The following is a 27,117-nucleotide window of genomic DNA, read 5'->3' on the forward strand; positions in this document are numbered from 1 at the left end:
TGATCTTGGCTTAATATTGCAGCATGGTAGACCTCCTGAAGTGAATCCACCCCCACACTGTGGTGCACCAGCAGCATCCCAGTATTTGCTCCATCTTCTATTTCAAAGACCTGCCTCCCATCTGCTCACAGAGAGATGAAAATGAGGCAGCCTGGGTCGGGGCAAGACGTGATGGGCAGATGCTGTTTTCTGCATTTGTGTGTTAACCGAAATCCTGTGCATGTGTTAGTGCTCACGTTCATGTGTCAGGATTGAGAAACTATAGGCAAAGGCACAAAGGCACATTATGTGTTACTCTAACTCCTTTTAACAAGTGTGCAAGTTAGCTTGTTTTCTTTGAAGTGCTGTATCTTATCGCCAGAATGAAATTTGATCTTATTGGACAAATGTAAGAAATTTAATTTGAGCCAACCACAGCAGTGTAACCATAAAGTCAGATATAGTTATGTTGCAAGTATATTTTGTGGAGTGTTAATGCTGCAACTAATGACTATTTTCATAACTGATAAATCTATAGATTATTTTTTGACACTTGTTTTGGCTATAAAGTGATGAAAACTAGTGGAGAATATCCATTTAAGGTTACCAAAACCCAAAGTGATGTCTTTATTTATAAGTTTTGTCTGTGTAAAACTCTAAAACCAAAAGGTATTAAAATTACAAAAAGGCCAGCCACACATGTTGGGATCATTTTATTACATTCAAATGAAAGACGACCAAAAATCATCACTTCACAATGTCCGTGATGTATGTCGTGCAGTAAACCTCCAGTAGCTTTTGGATGTCTTCCATGTTTGAGGCCGTAAAGATGAGCCATTAAACTGAGCAAAATCAGCCTCGGCACAGAGCATTGTCCCTCATAAGCCCATGTGAAGTTGCGGCTTGCAGTAAGCGCTGCCTGTCCTGAGGGGATCCCCCTAATGACAGTCCAGTCCCGCAGCAATACAGCTGTACATGCATGTTTGCTGGTTTGACAGCTGCCGTATGAGGAATGACATCCACTCAGATTTCGCTAGAGGGGAACCACGGAGCAGGGACAGTCAGCTTTGATCCACCTGTTGACACGGCCGCTCTGCCAACAGCAAGCCTCCCTGCCTTTTGCTCCTGGCTTAAGGCTTTACTAAGACACACATTCATTCCTAGAATACAGAAATGATGAATTGTGCTGATGAGTCCATTGATTTTTGGTTATTTGTAGCCATGCTAGCGGCTTGTCTCTAGGGATAGCAATGTCGCTCTGTAATTCAAGATTCCCAGAGGATGAATCCTAATGATATTTTGATTGAAATGTCAATAACTACTGGATGGATCGCTATTAAATTGTATTCACACATTAATGCACCCCATGGGATGACTTGTAATAACTCACCTGACTCACTAAGCACCATCAGTGGGCTAGAATTGTTTTTATCCAATATTTAGTTTGTGACCAAATATCTGCAAAATGTACAGCTTCATCCTCAGCTGTACTTTGTGTTTAGTGCTAATTAGCAACATTCTAAATTAAGATGCTAAACTTGGTTAATATTATTCCTGCTAAACATCAGCATTGTCACCGTTAGCATGCAGATGTTAGCATTTAACACTACTTAGCTGCTGCTGTAGATCGAGATTCTGCTCCAAAAATTGACTCACTAAAAGAATTGCCATTACTGAAGTATGAAATTTAAAAAATGTGTTCTCCTAAAATGAATTATAAACCACAAACAGCATCGCAATAGCATCATCTGACAAAATCATCTTGTTATAAAACCCTGTGTTAAATTATAAGTCTAGCTTGTAATATAAGGGCATAATGCATGTTTGTAGCAGTACAGACTGAGAGTGAAGTATAATTTCATCTTTGAGGGCTGCTATTGTAGGTTAATCCAGTTGAACTTGCACGTATGTGTGGGGATAAACCTGCAGCTCCGCAATGAGGTAAACAATGTACGGTTTAATGACACTGTGTAATTTACCTTCTTTGTGATGACACACTGTATTTTATAGCCTGTGGTATCTCTGACGCAGTTGATCAGATACTTTTTCTAACCAGATTTTTTCCTGTGCACTTTACAGCTGTCATTAAGTTTCACCACACAGCTCTCAGTCAGCGGGGGTGTGTAAAATTAATGGTGTCACACTGATGTTCACATGAGCTAATTGCTTCCTTCTGTGCTTTTGAGCAAAGAACAGAGATACTGCTTTTTATGCTCGCGAAAGGCTAAAAACTTACAGCTATGTCACCAGTTCACAGCATCTATCAGCACTTGCATAGCACCTGCATGAGGAATTTAGGTGCTGTTTATTCATTGGTCTGCATCTAGATAAGGAAGGTATTACTAACCTCCAGCCCGCTAATATCTTAAAAAAAATGTCCACCCTCAGATATACATACACTGCTATCATCAGCTTGTGATATTGAGTGCATTCCTGCAGTTAATTTCAAGTGCTGTAGCTACAGCTGGCAGCTAAATGTTGTTGCAGGTGAACAGGGGAGCGGGTGGGGGTGGAAGGAGTAGGCTGTAGGCAGAATCTTGTATTAGCAAGATTAGTAAATTGAGAAAACCTGTGTAGTTCCTCTTTCTCAAGACAATGTGTCCTCTGTCTGCAGAGCCAAAAAGATCAATCATTCCCACAGATTATTAGTTTATGGCCCTTTAAATTATGTGGGTCACATGCTTATTTGCATTCCCTCAATGTAGTCATTTGTGTCCTCGAAATACTTAATTTGCTCCCTCGTTCCCTACATCATATTAGACAGATCATAAATACAAACAGCTGAGTTGTATGGACCAGATACGGTCCAGTTGGTGAGATTAGGAATTTATCTCCCACTTGGCACAAAGAATAGCAAAAGTTTCAACAAAGTGCTGCCCAAATAGCTGTGGTGGCAGTTCAGTGACAAAGAAGAAAACTAGCAGGCATTGATGTAAACAATGTACAATTCAGAATAAGTTATTTAAAAAAGAAATTGGCTTTGCAAATGTTTCATGACAAAGAAAATACATTCAACGTATGATATAAGGTGACTGAGTGCTGTGAAAGGCGCCATTAAATAAAATGTATTATTTCTTTTATTGCCGCTATTGTCAGTGGAAAATGTTGTCTACCTCCCTCTTTATCTTGTATCTTTATCTTGTCATTCTTGAAAGAAGCTCTTGCTTTTAGGACATCAGATCCTGACATTTACCCATGTTCCATATCTGATATGACTTTTTTGCTATAACTCCATTGTTGCTGTGCTTAAAATGTCATGTTTGGACAGTTAAGACAAGAACACTGAAGAACTAGTCATGTTGTGAAATAGTTACAAAGCCAGTAGAGTATGTTCAGATTGTTTTGATTTTTCTTTAAGCTGCTGTTGACTGGCCCTGCATGAACATGCAAAATTCAAAAAATCTTCCCTAAGAATAGGTCTGCTGTGTGTCAGGTCCACTACAACACATTGTGCCCATATGCGCTCTGAGCTGCAGTGTGAGCTGCATCACAGTAAACAACAGAACAGATGGCGTTGAACCTATTAGGCTCCAGCATGAACAGGCCTCACATCAAGCTCTGTTAATGCATTTATACCTCAGCTTTTTGGCCTCAGAACGTTTTCATGTTGTGATCTGTAGCTAAAGAAGTTGCTGGGTCAGTGATCTTCAGGGATCCTCTCGCGTAGTTAGGAAATGTGGGCGGGTTGGCCAGTGAGGTCTCTTGGGGTCATCAGATCTGATGGGATATACAGAGAGGTAGCTGTCAGCGTTTGCTACTCCAGCTGTGTGAAATGGAGCTACCCTGGATTTTCTGCCAGTTCGACGAAGAAACTGGCATGAAAAGGAATCCTCTAGGAATGGCTGCAGGCTTTCACGGAGCTGTCATAGCAGTTCACGTCACATGACATCTACGTCTCTGAGGAATGCCTTGCACCTACTCAAGCATGTCTGCAAGATCTTTGAAAGACAGCAGCGTCCTAGAGTCTTCCATTGGAAATGATTGTTTAAATGTAGAACAAACTTCATTGTTTATGAGAAGAGATGATTTTGGCATTCATCAAACAGAAGGACATGTCTTAACCGCACCTTTTGGATATGCATAATTCAAACTGCATAGTGTTAGTACTTCATTTATCGGTGTCTAGTGTGAAAACTTTTATTAGCAGTTAAATGAAATACACTGATCGATAAACATTACACTTAAAAAGACTCCTGCTGTTAATAAATCTTTTCTTTTGTGGTGTGTTGGTGAATTTCTTGCCCATTCTTTGGGTAACTGGCCAAATGTTAACAGTGTGACGTGGCATCAAGATATTTCCAGAACAGCAACAGTGGAGCTTGATCACATAAACTGACGATTGTACAGAAAGTCCCAGAGAATGAAATCCATTGTAGAAAAAATAAACAGACCGTAGCATCAACAGTCCATGATCCAGAATCGAAACCACAGCAGGGTGATGAGGGAGCGTACCCAAGATGGAAACATGTGGTGTCCGAACGATAATGCTGCGATGATGTGTTGAGAAGAAATCCGCTTGACACTGTTCTTGATTATAAAAGTTTATTACATCAAAGAATTCAGCATCAATTACAAGCTCTGCAGCAGCTTGGAGAGTGACCCAGCCCGATGACCACTCTGTCTCTCTGTACATCGAACACAGCTTATATAGGACATGTTTAGGTATCTGCTAAATACCATATAAGGGCAAAGTCCCTTCATAGACACTAATCTCTACTCCCCCTACCACTGGGTCAGAGGTCAAATTCCATAGGAGGGTTCACTCTTTGCACACCCATCAATCATTACTTCCCCATAAGGGTTCACTGTCCCCATAAGGGTTCACTGTCCCCATAAGGGTTCACTGTCCCCAGCTACAGAGCATTATGTTAAACTGTAATGGTCAAATGCACATATGTTATACACCACAAACACATTCTGGGAAGTGATGGATATTTATTATTAAAAAAACATAATAATTAAGTAGGCTAAGAGAAAAGTGTAAAATATTATATACTTATATAACCGAGTAATTTGGTTTCAGCAGAAATACCTAACAACTGGTTTTCTTTGCCAGATACAAAGAAAATCGTATTTCGGAAAGTTGTCAATCCATCACAAACCCTGAAAGCTGACATCAAAATTTGATTGTCCTGATTTAAATCATTATTTTCTTTTGGCTGCTTGTGTTAAAATAACAGAACTTCTTTTGTGAAATGGAAAAATTGTTTTTGTAGAATTTCCTGCTTTATTTTTCTCAAAGTAAGGTATTTTTAAAAAAAAGTGTGATTTTGTTATTGTGATGGAAATTCACTGAAATTTTTTGAAAGAAAATCCCCTGGATAACACAGTTGCTTTGTATGTCGTACCACGTTTCATCCCAACCTCCAAAAAACCCTTCTTCCCACATCCACATCCCAATAAGATTTGGCCACAGGTGCAACAAGCTTAATAGTTTCAACAACAGACTGTATAAAATGATATATATCTTTTATGTACAGTTTTATCATTTCAGTCTGTTTTTCCATAAGTGCCCTGTAATATCAAAATATAAATCAACCTCTCACGTGTAACAGTGGAAACAAAACCAAGGGAATATTCCTGTGCTCATGCAGAACTTTGCATGTGATTCTGGTGCACAGACATTAGGTTATAATAATAAATTCACAGTCTTGTTCCTTTCAGGTATTGTAATGTGAAGCCTTATATAAAAGCTCTTCATCCACTGTCCACACTAAGTGCTGACTGATTCCCGTAACGTCTAAAGGCCTCCTGATTTAAAAGGGTTGTTGTTCAGAGCAACGAGACTGTTAAGACAGGTGCAGTTATGGTCGGGTTGCTGTTGTTATTGAATGTCATTGTTTCACCCTCCCCCTGCTCTAAGGCCAAGGTCCTACAGCGCCTCACATCTGCCCCAGCTTTAAATGTGACTTTGACCAAAAAACATGTGTAAAGCCTATTCACAACCACACCTCTGTGTTTTAGCTTTCAATAAAGGAGGGAAACTACTTGAAGTTTCATATGCACATGCTTTTCACGGCTTCAAAGGGAGCTTTCTTCACTTTGTTGACCGGCTGATATGAAAACTCTGTGTGTGCAGGTTTCAAAGTGTTGATTCATTCCTCTGATCTTCAACACCAACTGCCAGTATCCTGACCTTTTGTAATAAAAAATATCTTTGTGTATGTCAAATATATATAAAAAAAGGACGGAATGTGCCTTGAGGAGGAAGATTGCATAGATTTATATTTAAGCTTTAAATGTGTAGGGAACATATTATTATAAGAGTCTGGCATTTATTTATTTGTTATATAGTCAAGCTAAGCACTTAAATGTATCTCATGGCTGTTTGTAAGTTCTTGGCATGATGTTTTGCAGCTGCACTTGTAATCTCATCTCGTTCTTGTAAAAATTGAATATTGATTTTATTTAAAAACAATCTTGATTCATTCATTGTATTATGTGATATCTCTATTTCTATCTTTGCTCTTTTTATTTGTAAGTCATGACCTCCTCCTACTCTAGATCCGTACACTAAGGGACTGTTCAAACATTGTTATTGAATTGATGCAGGTTTTTTCCATTAATAAGTTAAAGCGTACAAACAATTTAAGATGGTGTACTGCAATTTAAACCTTAATGTTTATGGAATAATAATTTTTATATAGCCCCTAAATTGCACAATAGAAGTGGAATTGGCAAGTGCCAAAATTATATTGGCTACTCCAGCCATTATTTTCTTTTGAACAAAGAGCACTGTCACTTCATATGGCACATTTACATTTGTTGACACATTTTACTTCAGTTGCTGTAGAATAGGGGAATAAACTAAAGACTCTTTCTCACTTTCCACAAAGGTTTGACTTCTCTTCCTTCAGCAAAAAGAAAAAAAAATCATAACCTTGCCTCTTTTCTGAAACTCCCTCCCTCCTAATAATTTTTGTACAGTACCTAAAAAGAAGATGACTGTAAGGAAACTGCAGCAACTTCTACACTTGTTTAAACAAAATGCGGCACTCAGTTTGGGTGGTAATCTGTCAATTGATGAAAATGAAGATGCGGAATCAACAGCTCTTCTCCTGAGCTGAATTAACATATTGTGCTTCAGAGGTGGAAATCAGACTTCCACTTTCTCATAAATCTGCTATTGTCCCTGTGTAGCACACTCGATCTAATTTGCATTCAGAATTTGAATGTGTCTGTATTGTTGATGCAGCTCAGGTGGCTGAAAGTAAAGTAGGTTACTCTGATGCAGGAGGCGCAGTTGAATTAGAAGTGCAACCCAGCAGCCATCAATCAGGAAGATGCCTGATGAATTAAATATGGAGCCAGTGAATAAAAGCCCCCACCCTGCCCTGCACAGTGATGATCAGCGCTGTTGTGTTTATGCAGTTTATGTTAATCATGTTGATCAAAGAAATGGTAAGTTATTTCTATAAGTCTACTTAAAACAACCTGTGCAGCTATGTCACTCTTATGCAAGCTGGTTGTCAATTTTGTGGTTATTTTACTTTTCGCCATTGTTTCTGGCAAGATGACATTCCCACTTTTAGTCCCACCTTCAAAACTCTGAATGTTTTCTAATGAAAACAAACTAGCAACTGTTGCCACCAGTATTACATCATAGGAGTGGAGGAAGCCTCTTATAATTCATCTTTTATTACATAGGAAAATGTAGGAGCATACAGCTGTTTTTAAATTAATTCAAAACTGAAAATGGCGTGTAATAGAACAGTTGAATGAGTGACGAAACATCCAAAGATAAAAATTTTTCGTCTGATGGCCAGCTTAAGACTACTGCGTTTGTAAAAGCCTGTCTGGTGATGACAGCACACATTGTAGCGCTTGATGTGTTGTGCAGAAACTGTGAACAGAAAGGTGAGGCTTACATAACCCCCCCCTCAGAGACACTCCTGTTGGGCTTGCCAATGGGTTTTTGTTTGAACACGTGCTGAGGAGCCAGCTCGGGTTAATCCACTGGAAGATAAACGCCACATGATAAACACAACTCTTTGCGCCCCGTCATCATATTCATATCTACTTTCCCTTAGCCACGACTGTTTCTCCACATGGGGCCTTCTTAACAGGCTCAATATCGTCAACTTGACTAATTGAGGCCCATAAATGCAACAATAGCTGCAAGAGAGAAACTTCTACTTTACTGCATTCTCACACCCATCTTAAGTGGTTTCTTCTGCTTGACAATGTTGTTTGTTTTCTTCCTCCTGCCTCCAGTAATGGGATTGTTACGAGCAAATGTCAGTCCCAACATGTATATTGCTTCTGCGCTCAAACCAAGCTTTTAACTGCTGTTAGCTACTGTGGCAAATACTGAATAAGCCTTTGCACTGTTTGGCAGGTCTTTCGAGTTTTACCCTGAGTCACCCCTTTTGCTCGCTGGAAAGCTGTACTGCAGTAACCACTGCTGGAGATGCAGAAGAGGAGGGGGTGTGGTCGGTGGAGGTCACATAACATATTTGCTTTGTAGTAGCAATGAAGCAAGCAGTGTGTGTGAATTTACAAGCATGAATTGGGTAATCCAGTGGGCAGAAATTAGCCCACTTTATGGAGAACTTAAATACTCACAGACCCAGTTAAGCTTTTCCAAGAACTCCGTCGATTGCACATGTTTTTAAAGAAACAGGAAGGGGAGCAGTTTCATGTCAAAGCAAGCAAACACAGACACACACACACACACACACACACCCCTTTTTGGCAGTCTATTTAGATCCGCTGCTACTATTCCAAGAAGTGGACCTTACGTGGAAAAAAATGAACAATTGCAAAATACATCCTAGTTTTGTAAACCTTCTCTTCTCTTTGTAAGTTGTTGGTCCCAGTTTTGTGACGGTGTTTGAATTAAGAAGATTGTTTTTGGACTTCCCCTGTCAGCGTTGCTTGCAGTGGTGGAAAAAGTATTCAGATACTTCGTTTAAGCAAAAGTAGTAGGCCTAGTACTACAATGTAAAAATTCTCAACTCAAGTTAAAGTCCTGAATTCCAAATCTTACTGTAAGCTACTATAATCAATATTTAGTTTTTTATATTAACAATGGATCAAATTACTGTGTAACATGAAAGAGGTTACAAGTAGTGATGAACTTGCAGATAATTATCACCCGACTTTGCAGTTCTTCCTGAACACCATGAAGTGTTTCAGTATCTTTCAAGCTCGTTATTTTGGTCTGACAGCCTGCAATTTCTGCAGTTTTGGTTCACTCTTAATGCTCTCACCAGGGTTTTCCAATGCAACATGCAGCTGTTTTCAACCAAAAAGCTCTGATGAACCAACTGTACACTAACTGCCCGCACCAAACCGCAGACATACAAAAGTTATCAACTTTTGTATGTTAAACAAAGCAGGACATTTATCAGCTAAAAATTATGTAGTTCTCTCAGGAGTTTGTAGCTTGAAGGACAGTCAATACTGAGGTTAGAAGTGTCCAGAAACACAAAACACACAACTCTTTGCTAACACATTCACCAAAGCAACTTTGTGTAAGGTGGTGAAATGTCAATGTTGTGCATATAGCCTGCATCTCTGCCCCCAAGTGGTCAAACGTACAGTAGTATATAAAAGGTACTAGTTATGTAAGTAAGTGGTAGCTGTTACTGTTAGATTAATTTGTTACAATATTTACCTCCTGAAATAAAGTAGAGTACAAGTATAAAGTTGCTGGGAACTTACTGAAGTACTGTATAAGCACCTCAAAATTACTCTCATTGTATTGTGTAGTACTTGAGTAAATGCGCTCAGTTACGTTCCACCACTGACCACAGACTTGCTTGAAGAGCTGACTAAATCCACAGAAGAGCCCTCAATAGCTTGCTGTTTTCAACGTGCGAAAATCCGGATCCATCCTGGGCTTGAGTCAGAGTCAGTGAGTCTGCAAGGCCCATTACTGTGACTGGGCCAACATTTAAAGAGCATCTTTCTGTTCAAAACAGCTGGAAAGGAGACGCCATTCAGAAGTTTGTAAGTGGTTTTATAAGTCAGTCAGGGAGGAAAAAGGCAGTTTTACCTCACTGTGAATGTGACATGAATTCTAAGTATGGTAAACAGCTGTACAATACATCAGTCCCTGAGGAGTGGAGAGCTGTTCATGATTCATTTCTACAATTATGACTCGGCATGAATCCACCTCTACCGGAGCTGTAACATTAGTGCATCAGGGTAATTGCTGCAAGGTTATGTAAGGATGTTGGTGAATGAATTTTCCTGCATGTTGATGCTGCTGTAGGTAAAATGGTGAGAAAAAAATCTTACTGTGAGGGTCAGACTGTTGCAGCACATCTGATCACTCCGGTATTAACTCGGAAGTAGACAAAATGTTTTTAAACAAGTGGTTTGTGTTAGGAATATTAGTCACATCAACAGCTTTCCTTTGGTTTGAAACAATAGATGATGAGAGCTTTTTTTCTCCCTGCAAACCAATTTTATGTGGCGACTGCAGACATGCTCTGTTGCTCTGTAGGACTCCAACAAGGCTGGACCCTTTTGATCCAAGGGCCGTTCGCTTTTATTACAAATGACACGCACAACAGGTCAACCTCGTTAACCTTGGACTCTCCCAGAGGGGGAGAGGCAAGCCTCTCCACAGGAAAACACATATTCATCCCAACACGTAATTTAATGTTTTAGTCAGGCATAAAATTTAATTTTAAAACAAATTTTTTTAATCAAATAAAGCCTGGATTATTTTACAGATTTATGTGAAATGAAGCACAAATATTTTACTCGATTCAAATAATTCCCACTTGAGCTAAGTATAATTAACTTAATAGACTTACTAGTTTTGCACAAGACTAATTGATTTGATGATGTTTATGTTGGCATGGGATATGAGAAGCCTTTTATTGATTTATAGTCATTACTGATGGTTTGCCCTGATGCTTTTTTCTAATTAAAATGATTGTATTTTTTATTATGGACATTTTGTACCACATATACTTATCCATCAATAAACAGAGCACAAATTACAATGCGAAGGGTCTGAAAAATGGACATAGAAACATTAGATACTGAGACACAAAAATGTATTATAAAGGTCGATCTATCAAGATTCAGATCATTTGTTTGTTTCTTGTTTGAATTCCAAATCTCTTGTCAAGCAGCATCTAATAAATACATTTGAGATATATCATAATACATTAAATGAATATGGATAAAACATCAGACTATACGGCGACCACATGCAAAAAACAAAATATTAAAAAATTTGTTGAACTCAGTTGTGGTTTGACGTTGCGAGTTCAACCATCGACCTTTGTTGCATGCCGTCCCCCCCTCTTGCACATCCATCCTGTACAATCAGCACAACTCTCGTCAGTTAAATGACTGCAATGCTGAGATAACTTCCAGTGATTGTTTGAGGAGAAAAGCTAGAACAAAACACTGCGGTGATAACAAAGCCTGATAATGATTTATCTTGCTATATTATGCAGTTTTAACCTCTCACAGTAAAGGAGAGGCAAACGGAGCCATGTTTTTTGCTGAGTTGTGATAAAGCGTGGTGTTATTTCTCCCATGTGGGCCTTTCTCAATATTTGTCTCCGAGCCAAGATGCTGGTTCTCTTGCTCATCTACTCATATTCCACATTTTAGATAAATGAACCGTTTGAAACATTGCCAAATATTTGGTTTTCTCTGTTTTAAATGGTTGTAAATTTAATATCTTTGGGTTTGGGACTGTTTGGGACAAAAGCTTCCTCCACCGGCCACACTGTCTTGCTGTTCTCCATTCCTACTCTGCCATAACCAGCCATTCATTTGCTAAGTGTAATGTACAAACATTTTAGGTATCAATTTAGCTAATTACCAAATATGCAGTGTGAATAATTAGTATGGGTGTTATAGTACCCATACTAATTATAGCTAAAATATGTCCATAACAGAACAGAGAATCTTGAACTGTCAGGCAACTAAAGAAGTTCAGATTCTTAGTGACTCTTTTTTATTAATAAGCTATTTTATGATCTAAATCAGGATTTAAAAAACATTATAAACATATAGACGGGGAAGTTTGTCACATTTTGTTAAGGGGTTATGTAAATAAACAAGGCTTTATTCGAACCACAGTATAGAAAATGTTACTGTTGTAGTATTGAGTTTTAAGTATGTGAAAGTAAATTTTGAGTTTGCTCTAAATATTAAGGTACCTAATGACAGTATTGCTTCATGATACACAAGAAAATCATGATTTATTGAAATGGATTTATTAGTGGAGATAAAAAACTGATGAAGCACAATCCTATTAGCCTCATATGGCCAGTAAAAAAGTTTTTTGAGAGATTGGATGGGTCTACATTCCTTGAACCAATGTATTAAAAATGTTACTGTTTAAGTAACTGTATTGAACTAGTATTATATTTGAGTTTTAGCCCTTTAGTTAAGCACTCATGACATTTGTTGCTTAAGATTGTTGAAATCTAAATTAAGGATGGGGCTGCTTGTTCCTTTGTGGGCGTGGTCAGCATTTTCTTCCTGGACCAAATGACCACATATGGACATGCGGCTTGGTCATACCGAGCGGTTAATTGAAAAAACAGTTTAAAACAGAGCATTCAGAGCAGGGGGATATCTGAGGTTTTGGCTCACAGGGATTTCTTTTAAATACTTTCACCTCATTATTTGAAGCTTTGGTGATGTTTAACATGAACGTCTGACATTGTAACATTATAGTTATGCCAGAAAATATGAAAAAGCTCTCCTTTAAGGATTTGAATTTGATAAAGTGCTATTGAAACCCAACCCTTAACTCAAGATTGCTAATTAACATCGGACTTGCAGTTGTTGTGAAAACACTCCTTTACACATGTATATGGGGTACATAGCACTTAACACTGTCACAGATTGAGGAAGAGATTGGGGCCAAATGCAGACACCAGAGGCAGAGCAGGTGCAGTTCAAAGATTTAATGATAAGTCAAAATACACAAAGGCTTAAAGGATGGTCAGGTCGAGGTCTAAACCAGAGATCGCAGTTCAAGCAGGTAAACCCATCAAAAAGACAGGCAAGGTCCAGGGAAATGAATTCACAACAAAGAACAAAACCTGGCAGGACCGCTTGACACAGGGACAAAGAATAAAGGAATACACAGCTTAAATACAAGTGAGGGGAGGATAACTAGTCACAGGTGAAACTAATCAGGGCAGGGCAAAACTGGCAGCAAAACGCACAAAGGCGGGATGTTAAGTAATCCATGTAGTGACACAGCAAGACTCATGGGACTACAAAAACCATTACACACTCATCCACAATCACCCAACTCTATGTAGGTGGATGAGAGATCAGATGCTCTTTTCTGAGGAATCACTGTTAATGTGTAAAAGCCTTATGTAATGAGGCTGCCCAACACTTCCCATGCTTATCACACCCCAGTCAGAGCAGCTTCTTACTTCTTGAATGCAGTTGTGGTTTTGCCATCTCTCTCTCTCCCGCTGGCCTTATAAATTTGCAGCTTTGTCACAGTGACAATGGGAGCGGGGACAGCGCTGCCAGTGTAATCTTGTAGCCCTGGTACAGACTGAAACACAGAAAACTGCAAAACCAAATACTGCATTTGGGAAAGTCAGCGTCAGCAGAAAACCAAACATTTTCTAATCTTTTCACAATGCTTATCGTCACATAGAAAAAAGTACAGGACTTTGTCAAGGTTAATTCTCTTTATTGAAGAGGTTTTTTAGCAGGACTAATTTGATTTCATCCAAGCCTTTTTTAACAAATTTGGACATATTTTTATAGCACAGCATTTTATAAAATTCCTGGTTTCTGATTTTAAATGATCAGCAGAGCTTCATGAAAGAGGCAGAATAACTTTTTGCTGTGTTTTGACTTTTCTATTTGTTTTGCAGCAGCTCACCCCTCTCTATCCATCTACCCTGCTAACCCGCCTTGCTGTCCTACATTCCTCTTAGCTTTAACTGCTCCATGAGAAAATGAACAAGTGAGACATGATGGGGTCTGATCTGTCTGACGTCCACTCATGAGCCTGCGTGACCTTGTGTCCTTTCACAAGGTCACTCTTAAGCTACTCTTACGCTCTTAAAGGTGGAGGTCCTGTAAACAGATTTGTTTAGATAATGTGGCATATGAAGGGCGTTACTCTGAAAAATGCTCCAGACAAGTTAACACTATTATGTCTGATGACTAAAAATCTCTCAAGCATATATATAAGCTGTCATCCACCTGGGAAATTTAGAGGCTTGATTTGCACATTTCCCGTCCTCTGCTTGACTTGTCACGACTGGTTCCCTCACGTTGTCGTTCATGTTGAGCGGACGCGCACACACTATCCGAGACGCTGACCTGATTGCGTGCTGCACATGTGACATCCTGGGGCGAGAGAAAGAGAAAAATACATGGGAGGTGGCCTGTAGAGCTGCTTATTTAGCTGGTGGAGGTCAGCAGATGGTCAATGGCTTGAGGCCCCCGACACTAACCGGACATGAATGAGGGGGAGAGCGCGATACGAGCAGGGGGAGGTCTCCATGCTTGTTCAATATATTGGTTGTAAAGTCTGGTTTGATGTGGTGTTTAGTCATTAGTACATAAGCAGTGTTTCATAGATGAAAATAGAAGTTAGGTGAGGATAAGTTATATGCCGTTCAGTTGCATTATGGGAAATGTAGGATCTAGAGTTGCTGTGTTGCCTCGATTTTGACCGTACTCTTTAACCACTTTAACCTTGAAGAGAGATAGTTTGACAGTCATTTCAACTCAAGGTCCACTTTTTCTGGAACTTTTATCTGTAGTCTCAGTCTTCGTTAGGTATAGAAATGAAAAGAGGTGAGATGGCCTCCTTAATCTTTCTTCACTGTCCACTGACTCCTGGTTTGATGATAGTTGTAATACTTGTGTAAATCTGCGTCATTCTAGGTAATGGTATGATTATAAAAAAAAAAGGTCATTGTTGATTTAATTTGATTTTTTTTGTTTCAAGTTGTTTGTGAAATGTCAGAAAAGATGACAAATTAAGAAAAATTAAGATGAAGAGGTCTTAAAATGTACTCAAACTCAAAGTATTCCATTTATGATGACGTGAAATGGAGTAAAGCAGTTGAATTGTCACATTTAGCAGCTGTAACCAACCAATGTAGGCTATTTTCCACTTGAATTTGACTTAATATTACACAATAAGTAAAAAAGAAACTGAAAGAAGAAAAAGTATATAACCATATACCACAACAATGTGGCAATTTTACAAGACATTAAACACCACGTGCACAAGTCAGTATACATAATTGTTATTTTGGGGGGATTTACAATATCTATGCTTGGACTGAAGAGGGTGCATCTTTTCCCTTATACACACATCCACATTGCAGAGTTAAAAATTACTGCTTCTGCTTTTTCCACAACATTTCAGTCCAACTCTTTGATCCTGCTCCTCCTTGATGTCAGTGAAACCTCTGAGAGAGAGAGAGAGAAAGCAACAAGAAGTCTGCACTCATTTACATACAGTACAGACACCTAGCAAGTATCTAGTACAGCGTAATGCAGATTACTTGGGTGTAGCCTTCCCTGTACATAATGTGCTTATTAAATATTAATGTGGTGCGGCGTATCAGCTCATTGTCGAGTTATGAGGCGAGATACTGACGTGTAGGAGACAAAGCTCTTTGTCACTGTGAGGCTTGGACCCACACGGTCTCAGACAAAGACTCTTTTTCATATAAGATGCCTCTGCAGGGAGAATCACACTGAAAGAGCTGCTGTACTGCAGTTTAGTACTCTCCTAATCCTCCCTCTGTGTTCTCTCTCTGGCTGACTCATCACTCACCTTTTCTCATTTTGAGATAATTTGCTGGCCTTGTGCCAAATGGAAAAGATCCTTCTCTGATTCTGGGCAGTCCAACTGTCACTGCAATGTTCCAGCCAACGTTCGTAATCATGTTGTAGAGGAGACGATTTGCACTTCCCTCAAGTCTAGCCTCAATGATATAAATAGTGTGGACAAAACGTACAATTCAACATCAGCACAAACTGCCGCTTACAAAATGACCACACAGTTGAATCAACACAACAAAACCTGAACATTTTAACCTTGATGAATGTAGAATTTATTGCCGGGCTGTTAGACTGCATTACTTGCAGCAAATCACAGTTGGAGCCTTAAACTGTATTACTGATTGCATTGCTATGAACTATGCCTTCATACTGAAGGCACTGAGGATGCACTTCACAGTACTTCAGGTAATAATTTGATATGTATATAGGTATAACTGTAAATATACAACTTATGATTAAATTTGGCTTGTCTTATCTCTTCCTGCGGTATCTACTAGTTCAGTCTTTCACTGTCTAAATGTTTTGTTCCATGTCATCTCTGTGTATTTTTGGACCCCAGAAAGACTAGCACAAACACATTAGAAGAAAACGACAGTAATGAAATTCCCATACACAGTAAACAACAAAATGAAGGTGTCAGAAGCAGAAGCGTCTGTGCATTTTGCTCACCTGTACTAACATTTAATGAACATTTCTAATTAAAAGAGTGTTTTGGGCATTCCCTAGTGTCATAGGTGTTTAAGGCGCCAACTGTGATTTGCATCATCCCCATTTGGAGTCTGATTGGGGACCTTTTTTGCATGTCATTCCCTATCTCTCTTTCTCTCTCCTCCTTTCCTGTCAAATCTCTGTACTTATGTTTCTAATAAAGGCATAAAATGCCCCAAATGGCTTTAAACACAAAAAATATCTAGTGAAAGAGTAAAGAACGTTCTGATAGATTTTGGTGAGCAAACTCGTTTTAAACCTGGGCATTAAGCTCTTTTTTGGTCCTGAAGTGCAACGCTTCTACTAATATACATGACATGTCATACCAGTGGATTGTGAGTAATCTGCTGTGCTAATCAATAAGGATCTGTCAGAATCTACTCTCTAACTTTCCATGTTTTATAGATGATATTATACCTTTATTTGGGGCTTTAAATGGGAGCTACATAATGCTGCGCACATTACCAGTAGCTGTTAGTGACTGTTTAACCATTGCAGAGTGATATGCTGCAAGAATAGCGGGAAGTGATCAGACACCTGCCAGAGTTCTGTTGCCCTACTTTTGCTGGCAGTCATGAAAATGGACCAGATTGCGCTGAAAAAGCTCTTACAACAGATTTCACAACAGCTTAACAGGTTTCCCTGTGGTGTGCTTTCTCTGTATCGCTACTTGAAATATCGAATGAGTATTTTTCCTTTACTAGTCAAAATATGCACAGAAATAAATTGTGCGGCGAGGTAATGAGAGGTTAGTGTGACAGCCTTCAGGATCCGGTTGTACCTGGCTCAGATGCAGAGTTAACAAACGTCAGAATAGAAGTTGGTGTTGTTTTGACATAGACACACGATCCCTAAATCCCTTTCCACACGCTAAAACCCACCTCCCTTCCAGCAGCCAATCGCAGCTGAGCATCCAGTGTGCTGTTTACGAGTCTCACGCTACCACAACCAGGCAACAGACCTCGTTCAACCCCTGGGACGTACACATTGCCGGGACTGGGGACTGAGTGTTTCTCAACATCTAGAGAACATAAACAACAGCCAAGCCCTGACGCCAGAGGGAAACTGACATGATTCCCTCCTGATAGATATCGAAAAGAAGGAATTCCCTCTGTTGCTAGCGAGTCTGAGGATTATGTTCCAGCTCTGTAATATTAGTAATCAGATTATTATCTCTTGTAGAGCAGAAGGAGTGAGATTATATGTCATGTCTCCCCCTGCTACCCACCTTGCCTGTAAAGAAAAGCCTGCAGAGAGCTTTGCAGCTGCACTGTCCTGTAGGTTGAGCAATAGACAAACCACAGTGGCTAAAACAAACATTTGGTGGAACATTTTTCTCTTGAGGCTGTCTTATTTCGTGCAAATATCTGTGGAGTCTGAAAAATCAGAATACAAAATCAGAGCAGCTTTTGTGGCTGCTCTGATTGCTGTTTGTCCTCTGCTAGTTTGCTTTGGTTAACAAGCCTCCTCCTGTTGAGCCGGATGCAGAAAGACGTTTTTGACTCCATTCATCGCCGAGTTTCAGATGATGTCATGAAGCGTGGTACAAGTGGGGGCTCTGTAGAATATGTCAATGGTTAGCATTTAGAAGTAATAACTAGGAATTGAGGTGCAGAGAGGAGCACAAATAATAGTTGTTCAGTCGCTACCCCGTCATCAAGCTCTGTGTCAGATCTCAGCCATTCATCAGATACACCCAGCTGACATTTTAAGACCACAGACATGATGATGGTAGAGAGTCAGGTGGGATTGCTTATTTGCTACATTTCTAAAATGTTTGTATACGGCCCAGTTTACATTTCTCTGCTATGAAAGATTGGGGATGCAGGTTCAAGTTAGAGCATAGCGAACAAGTAGCAAGAAGTACGTTTTATTAAATTAAACGACAGGAAATTGTTACAGAGCAGGTCTCAACAAGCAATATGTTGTAGATTTACTTTACAGCTAGTTGAAAGATATCCACTGTGTGTTTTTCAATTCACTTGACCCACTGAACTTGTGTATACTTTGAGTCAGGAGCTGTTTTCATGGTTGTAGCCACTTAGGGAGATCTTAAGGAGTGACTTTACATCCTTGTCTTGTTTTTGCTCACTTCCAGTCATTTAAAGGTACACTGGAGTTTTTGACCACTTGTAACACTATGAAGCAAAGATTTTATGAATGGGTCCTTATTTTGCTTGTATCGTGTACTCACAGGGAGACATACATGGATGGAAAGAAACGTAAAAATGTGCCTGCTGGTTAAAAAAAAAAAAGAACAAAAAAACACCTGCGAGCCGAGGATGTAAAACCTTTATGTACTGTGTATATAAATACATATAAATATCTATATACATATCTAATACACACACAGTATGAAGAAGTAGTTGTATTAAAAAAAGACATTATAATTTAGAAGACCGATATAGGAGGTGGGATAAAAAACATGGAATAACGATTACTTTTATATCCAGGTAGAACATGGTGGCGGCCTGAAGGCAGAAATGATAATTCACTTGTTAAGATGTGGTCCGTATGGTTCAATTAATATGTATGTTGATTTTCTGATGGTCACAATAAGAACCCAGATCCCTGTCTGACACCAATAAACTGTCCCTCACTTTTCTTTCATCTGCTGTTGAGCCAGCAAATAAAAGTAGAGGTCAATAGACTTTTAATGAAACAAAACTAACTGTTGTTAAAAGCTGAGAGAGTTTCTGTGACATAATGTTTGATTTGTATAGAATCAATAATTAAGTATCCAGTTTCAGATGCATTCAACCCCAAAAAAGTGTCATCACACTGTTTCACAAAAGCAAGAGGAGCACACCTATGGTCCTGTTTTGGGCAATGACCGAGAGACAGCAGTAGTAGTGACTAGAGGGCTGACTTGATAAAATCACTCAACATCAGCAGCCAGCTGAAGGGGTTTGCATGGAAACAAAGCTTTTAGCAGAACATGTACAACAGATTGCTGAAAAGGTGGTGATGACAGTCTGCTAACCTTGTGTTTTCATTACCTACTTCTGTTAAAAAATCAGTATGTTGTGATAAACACAGCACAGACAGTGCCAAGTTCAAGGTAATACAGCAAAAATAGCCTATAAAGTTTTTTAATTAGGAGTTTTTGGTTGAATCACACCATGTCCTCGCGGCCTGGCAGCACATCCTTTGCAGTATGGTTGTTTTCAGTTTGGGATAAGATCAAAGATTCTGTGTTCTCCATGTAGAGCTAATACTTTCTTATTCCTCACGAGGAAATCAGAAAAGGTCAGGGTCCTGGAGTTGGGAAAGATTCCTTGTTGCATAGTTAGACCTCAATCTAATGACGTGTGCCTTCCTCTGTAAGTGACGCCAGTTCCATAATTTCACGAAATCCAGGATTAGTAGGAATTGAGGGTCTTGTTTGATTGGATTATGGATGACACTAGTTAGCAATAAACTTTAAACACGAATCAAGTCTCCCTCCTCACTGCACCAACACTTTTGCTGCATAAAAGTATCTGGAGGTTACATAGAGTCCACACTGAGGGAGCAATATCCTGTGATGAGCAGTCTTTAGCTCTTTGCCGCTGTGGCATAAATGCTGATGCAGCCTCGGGCTGTGTGCGTCTGCCAGATTATAGACCCAGCCACTGCCTCTACACTCCACTCCACTGTTTGCTCCATCCCTCCTCCTATCGCCCCTCTTTACTCTTCATCCTCATGTTATAGCTGGCTGGCAGCATTTAAAATAACCTGAGCATAGATATTCATATTTCATCTGTCCTAACTGATTCTTTCCATTGCGCTAATGGATGTTAAACTGAATTTGATGGTGTTTAAATAGAAATAATACTGCCTGATAGACAATAGATTCAATGTTTTATTAATAGAGCTGCCACTGTCAGGTCTCTGACTGCATTATATGGAGCTTTTAGCAGATATACAGTCACAGCAGGGGTGATGTCTAATTTCAGTTCTCCTCAGTTCTGTGTTCAGCTCATTGTTTTAAGGCCTGCAACTTAACTGTTTTGGTTCACTCTTGCCGCTCTAAAAGTCGTTACCAAACAGTGGCCAGACAAAGTTAGCGAGTAGCTGGTGAACAAAGTGGAGCGTTTAACCACTGGTGGAGACCAAAAACAGAGCTAAGATCAGAGTCACTATTGAACTTGTATTCATCAGATGGAGACAAACACGACTCCAAATGAATGCTAAGTGGTGTGTAAATAAGCAACTGTTTGCTAATAGGTTTACCAGATGAACTGTTTCTGTCTGCCTCCTGCAGGTGAGCCAAGGTAATGTCCCAGGCGTGGAAAGTGCCTCTCTGGCCATGGACACAGAGGAGGGCGTGGAGGTGGTGTGGAATGAGGTGCTCTTTTCTGACAAGAAGGTCTTCAAATCACAGGAGGTATTGTGGCTCCTACTCCATACAGCCAAATCAGCCAGTATTTACTGTTATTTAACTAAACCATGGATTTAGAGTGACTAGAATTTGTTAAATAGGGCTGCAACTAATGATTATATTGTTTTCCTTTCCAACTTAATTTTTATTGTTATTTTTGAGCTTAATGAGAGTGTTGCCATGGGCACCATGATACTTGTACAGGAACAGGGTCTTCCAATGACATAAAATGGGTTCAATTTCATACACAGTAAATTTTTCCAGTAGTTTACACATTTTTCAAGACAAAATTCAGTTTTTCCTTACATGTTATTTCATTGAAAGTTACAGTTGCAGTCCATTTGTTGGAGGGTTTACCTGCAGTAATTTCTGTGATAGCTTTCTTACTAGCAGCCAAAAGTATTTTAATCAGATTTTCACCCTGTGCTTTAAGTTTATTGGGGATTTTTTATATATATATATATATATATATATATATATATATATATATATATATATAAATATAAAAAACACTGCTTTATTTCATCCCTGAAAACCTCCATACATAAATTTCATATTTTGAGTCGTATTATGTTTTTCCAGCAGAACTCTCACCGGGACCTTGACATGGAGGTCTAATGATTATTTTTATTATTGATACTGTATTGTGACAGTTTGGTCTATTAAATGTAAAAAAAAAAGAAGTTTTTTTAAGTAACAAAATGCCTAATTGCATTGCTAGTTGCATATTTTGTCCAACTAAGAGTCCTAAACACAAAGTATTCTGTTAATTAGCCAAGGAGACTAAGAGAACCGCAAATATGAACATTTTAGAAGTTTGTAATAGTGAATTTTTGACATTTTTGCTTACTTATTGATTATTTAAATAGTTGCCTATGAATTTACTGATCATGTAATTGACTAATAGATTAAGCTTAATTGGTAATGGCTAAAGTATTTAATGACTTCAATTGGTGCATGATGTAATGTGAAGATGTGAACCAGCTCCGATGTGTGTTTTTTAGGAGAAGATCAAAGAGATGTTTGAGAACCTGATGCAGGTGGAACATCCCAACATTGTCAAGTTCCACAAGTACTGGCTGGACATGAAGGAGAGTCAGGCGCGGGTATGATTGTCTTTTTTTTATCCCCTCGGTCTTTCTTTCTCCCCTCTTCTCTTTTCTTCACACTTGTAAATGAACTGTTTTCCCTCCTCCATCTGTGGCCAACAGGTTATATTCATCACAGAATACATGTCGTCGGGGAGCCTCAAGCAATTTCTGAAGAAAACTAAGAAGAACCACAAGACTATGAATGTAAAGGTTAGTGGTCACATACTGGATTGGTGTGCTTACTCCTGTGGTGGCACAGGCCACTGCAGACCAATCACTATTCAGATCCATATTTCCAGCAGGATTAGAGATGATGTAACAGGCTCAAGTCTGTTCAGGCATATATCTCATTCATTGTGGGTTTGAAACCTGATTTTTATCCTCAATTTTCCTCTCATTTTTTTCCTCTTCTGGCTACATCTGCTGTTTTGCATTCAAGAATGCAAAGCCATAAATTGCAAAACAGTGCTGTGTTGAATGAGGGAGAAATAATGTATTGTTGTGTATTACAGTGCGGTATAAATTTCCATATGCCCTCAGTGGAGCAAATTTGGATTTATGTTGCTCTGTTACACTACATTTTAGGCCTGGAAGAGATGGTGCACCCAGATTCTCTCTGCCCTCAGGTACTGACCGATTTCCTCCCCAGGATTTTATCATGAGAGATTTCTATTAAAAAAGCCATCACATTAACCAGACGTTTAATTGTTTGCTGGCAGTTATCTGCACTCTTGCGACCCACCAATAATCCATGGCAACCTGACGTGCGACACCATCTTCATTCAGCACAACGGCCTCATCAAGATCGGCTCAGGTCTGCTCCCAGCAGGGCTTTTTATGTTACTACAACCTGCAGGGGCCACCCATGTTGTGGACTGCAGAGACTGTGGATTTCTGGATTTACTAAATTAATCTCTGCACTTTGACTAAACAGAATCAATATCTCAATTATGCTTAATTTTCTTCCCACAGTGTGGCACCGGCTATTTGTTAATGGTAAGAAATAGATACTTTTGTAGTGGATATGTTTTCATCGGTGTCCCATCTAAAAGTTTATTTCAGCTATTCTGTCCATGTTGTCTCTGTCTTTTCTAACCAGTGTTTCCAGATGCTAGTGTCCATGGCAAAGGAAGGCAGCATCGCGATGAGCAGAGGAATCTTCACTTTTTTGCTCCAGAATATGGATGTAAGTGATGGAGCGTAGTTTGTGAGTAGCTTACTGCGGCTTGATTTCTAACAAATCCCTCTTTGTCATTTTTAACTGAATGATTAACCCCTAAGTGAAAATTCAATCATTACCTCCTTAAGCCTAATGTGACTTTAAACTCCACTGATATTGGTAAAATCCACCAAACAAGACAGCAAGTTAGCCCCTGGCGTTCTATGTTATCCTTTTCCCACACCATCAGCATCAACAGGATATTTTCATAGCGCTAAAATAAGCATTTTGCAGCAAAATCCAAATGTTTTGAGTGCATAATGTTCCACCAGAGAGTTGTGACTGCAATTTTAGTACACAAAGAGGTAAAGGTCAGGATTATTGGAGTCACAGTGAATTCTATAGGCCACAAATCATTTAAAGGAATCTTTTGTACTACTTTTAGAGCTGGATGAAGATAAACAACAAAATAAATAATTACAATATATTCTTTTTGGGGTAAGCTTCTCCTTCAAGTCATCAGTGTCTCGACTCCCTCATCTTTGTTTCTTCATTTCTGTGTCTGTTCTAGCCAGCGAAGATGATTATGCCATCGATATTTTCTCCTTTGGCATCTGTGCTCTAGAGGTGAGAGAAACCGATCAAGTTTCCCCTCTTTGTGAGTGTGTGTGTGTGTGTGTGTGTGTGTGTGTGTGTGTGTGTGATTGTGTTAACAGATTATTTGTACTCCTAGATGGCAGTACTGGAGATCCAGGCCAATGGAGATATTGCTGTGTCCAAGGAGGCCATCGTCAATGCAGGTCAATCTCTGGAAGATCCTCTCATGAGAGTGAGTCTCACGAATACTTCATTTCCTAAATATACACCAGTGCAACCAAGGAAACGTGAAGATAAAGGCAAACTTTCCCACACTGCTCCCTCAACACTCGCCTACACATACCACCTTGCTTTTTGGTTTATTTGTACAGTTTCAGAGTGAATGTTTCAGTAAAACATGCCAGGAATAAAATCCAGATACAGAGTGATGCTAAGTAAACTGGGTCATACTGTACAGTCATGTCGTTATGTGTTGGACTGTTGCTTTCTGCAGGAGTTCACCCAGTCTTGTTTGCGCCATGAAGCCAAGCTCCGTCCTACGGCTCACGACCTTCTGTTCCACCGAGTCTTGTTCGAGGTCCACTCCCTCAAACTGCTTGCCGCCCACTGCCTCATCAACAACCAGTGTGAGTTTCTCACCTCCGCACGCCAAGTGTGGAACATTCTGTTGCGATATTTACTTGTTCCACCATGCAGCAGATCTATTTCATCACTTCCAGGTGTTTGCCAAGCGGGTTTTTAGAACTGAACCCAAGGTATGTGTCTGCTTCATGCTAAATTCTTAATTTAAACTTCTTAAACCCAATAATACAACATATTTTAACCTGTTGAGGAGCCAGTGTGATTTATTGTGGGTCATACAATATATTTGCTAGCTCAGCGTATTGTCGAATAATTTAAGGTCTGAAAAAAAGACGATAGATGGATAGATACTTTATTCATCCCTGAATGGAAAACAAGCAAGGTATGTGGCAAACAAGCATGATGTAGGTTAAAAGATAAAAAATAAAAATAGCAAAATGTACAATATAAATTCATTCCACTACTGTGCTATACATAAATAGAGTAAAGCTCTGTACAAATGAGTGTAGAATGTGCATTGTCATTCAGAAGAAATAAGCCTCCTCTCCCTGCCTAGAGGAGAGTGATTATATATTTTAATTGCAGCGGGTAAGAATGACTTCCTGTAGCGTGCTTATTACTGCAGAGCTGAAGGAGTGTCCACCTGAAGAGACTTTGTCATCTTAACCAGTAGTTCATGCAATGAATTTTAAAAGACAAATCTGTTGCAATCCAGAATATACATTAAAACAAAAAAAAATGTAAATATATGTTCATTAACTAATTTCCAAACTTCCATCTGATCTTGCGTCGACAGACTTGCTTCCAGAAAACTGTGTGGAGGAGAAAACCAAGTCCTTTGACCCCAACGCTGTCATGGCAGAGATTAAACATGAAGACAGACAGGGAGTTCAGCTCAAGTAAAATCCCACAGGAAACTTGTAGCTTTCGGTGAATATCCTGTGACATGTCAGGCCCAACACTCACCGTGCTCCTCTGTGTGTTTCTTCATGTCCTATAGATATTCCCACGTGTCCCCTTTGGAACTTGACAAGTTTCTGGAGGATGTCAAGTAAGTGGCACAACAGTATATAGCTCATTTTGTATCAATGTAAGTACCCTGTGACAGCAGCATGATGTTCAACACACGTGAACCTTGAAATGACGAAGGAACTAATACAAGATGTAAACCATACTTTTACCTCATTACTTTTTTCTCTTTGCAAAATTAACAAAACACTGACATAGAGAAAGATCGGGTAGATAGTAATGAGACAAAATATGAAAAAATATGAAATTTCTCTTCAGGAATGGGATTTACCCCTTGATGAACTTCGCCTCGTCCAGGCTTCACCCCGTCCCTCGCGCCCTCTCCTTGTCTCAGGAGCAGGTTGAGACGGTCAAGACGCCAACTCCTGAACCCCAGGAGACAGAAACAAGGAAGGTTAGACTTTCAGACGTCACCACAAAAGTGGTAGACACACAATCAGGCTGCCCACATGTCTACATTGTTTTTTATCAGAGCTGTCTTTTATTTTTTTTTTTTTATTGTCTTGCTATTTCTTATGCCCCTCATGTATTTTATCATTCACTGTCTTATTTCATTAATCTTTCTCTCTGTGTCTCTGTGAAGCACTCTATACTTTGTTTTGATAAGTGCTCTATAAATAAAGTTTATAATTATTATTACGTTGAGGTAATATACCACGTGCAGAAACTATGCTTATGTGATGCTGGAGAGGGTAAAATGTCCATGGAGGCGGTGTATGTTTACAGTCCACATATGCAATATGTCTAGAATACAAGTTTGGGAATACAACATAATAATGTACCAATGAAGTTGTTTACACACAAAAAGACCTCCTTATGTTTATGTGCATGTCTTTTTATTATTATTACTCATTAATATTACATTTCCCATTTTGCCGAGTTTATTACTCTCTGACTGTTTTTTGTCTGTTGGTGCTGTAGGTTATTCAGATGCACTGTAATTTGGAGTCAAATGAAGAAGGGACCAAAACTCATGTGAGTCACATAGTATTACAGGTACCCTACCCTTCCTTGTTGGGCTCCTTAATAATCGAGTATGTTGGTCTTTTAGCCTGTAACGTCTCTGAACCAGTGGAGTTCAACATTTATTTTAGAAGTTCAGTCAGTTATGGTGGTTAAACATAAATCCAGCTTGACTTAAATTTACTTTTTGATCTCTCCCTAGCTCTCTTTGTTTCTGAAGATGGATGACAAACTTCATAGGCAGCTAAGCTGTGATATCCTTCCAAGTAAGTAAGGATAAGGCCAGCATTTTGTCATATTTTTCTTTTTGTCTACAAGACCAAAACCACCAAAGCATCAGTCTGTCTCTCATTACTTTCAGACTTCCCCAACCTGTTTGTGGCTCTCTGGCCCAAGACATAAATCTTTAAAAATGGGACCCCAATATATGCTTAAATTTTCAACCATGCTTGGTATTTTCCTAAAACAGGTGATCACTAGTTTTTAGAGACAATACTCAAAATGTTACATTTGCTGAGGTCTATTTTCAGTGGCGAATTTGTAGAATTGACCAAAATTACTGTGCCCATGTTGATGGTAATTAGGCTTTGGCTACACAGACAATACTTGTCAGTCAAGTCAATTCATTGTTGGTTTTTGGTCTTTTTCTGGGATTTGTTGACAATAAGAAAAACTGAGGAAAAAATCAACTTATCCTTTTAAAAAAACATACTTACTTTTTTATCACATATTTTTTGTAAATTAAATATTTCATTTGAAACTTTCAGCTGACACCTCCAAAGACCTTGCCAGTGAACTTGTTCACTACGCCTTCATAAATGAGGTAGATATAAAAGCTTCTTTGTTTTTTTTCTTGATCAACAACAATGGTTTGATTT

At 39.1% G+C, this 27,117-nt stretch overlaps 1 protein-coding gene across 2 annotated transcripts in view; it reads left to right on the forward strand.

The window, feature by feature from the left end:
- The window catches only part of nrbp2b (nuclear receptor binding protein 2b), a 35,256-nt gene that overhangs the window by 5,717 nt on the left and 2,422 nt on the right, over window positions 1-27,117 (forward strand). Inside the window, exons 2-17 of one of the 2 annotated variants that reach the window (XM_046055307.1) lie at window positions 20,702-20,824; window positions 21,823-21,924; window positions 22,030-22,119; window positions 22,495-22,535; window positions 22,629-22,723; window positions 22,882-22,905; window positions 23,009-23,095; window positions 23,640-23,695; window positions 23,802-23,897; window positions 24,159-24,291; window positions 25,044-25,146; window positions 25,248-25,298; window positions 25,535-25,670; window positions 26,198-26,272; window positions 26,442-26,505; window positions 27,007-27,062. In XM_046055307.1, coding sequence (XP_045911263.1) covers window positions 20,702-20,824; window positions 21,823-21,924; window positions 22,030-22,119; window positions 22,495-22,535; window positions 22,629-22,723; window positions 22,882-22,905; window positions 23,009-23,095; window positions 23,640-23,695; window positions 23,802-23,897; window positions 24,159-24,291; window positions 25,044-25,146; window positions 25,248-25,298; window positions 25,535-25,670; window positions 26,198-26,272; window positions 26,442-26,505; window positions 27,007-27,062 — 1,332 coding nt within the window. The remainder of the gene's footprint in view (window positions 1-20,701; window positions 20,825-21,822; window positions 21,925-22,029; window positions 22,120-22,494; window positions 22,536-22,628; window positions 22,724-22,881; window positions 22,906-23,008; window positions 23,096-23,639; window positions 23,696-23,801; window positions 23,898-24,158; window positions 24,292-25,043; window positions 25,147-25,247; window positions 25,299-25,534; window positions 25,671-26,197; window positions 26,273-26,441; window positions 26,506-27,006; window positions 27,063-27,117) is intronic. The other variant, XM_046055376.1, reaches the window with a different exon arrangement.

This window comes from Micropterus dolomieu, linkage group LG01, assembly GCF_021292245.1.
Source record: "Micropterus dolomieu isolate WLL.071019.BEF.003 ecotype Adirondacks linkage group LG01, ASM2129224v1, whole genome shotgun sequence".
NCBI classification, from domain to species: domain Eukaryota; kingdom Metazoa; phylum Chordata; class Actinopteri; order Centrarchiformes; family Centrarchidae; genus Micropterus; species Micropterus dolomieu.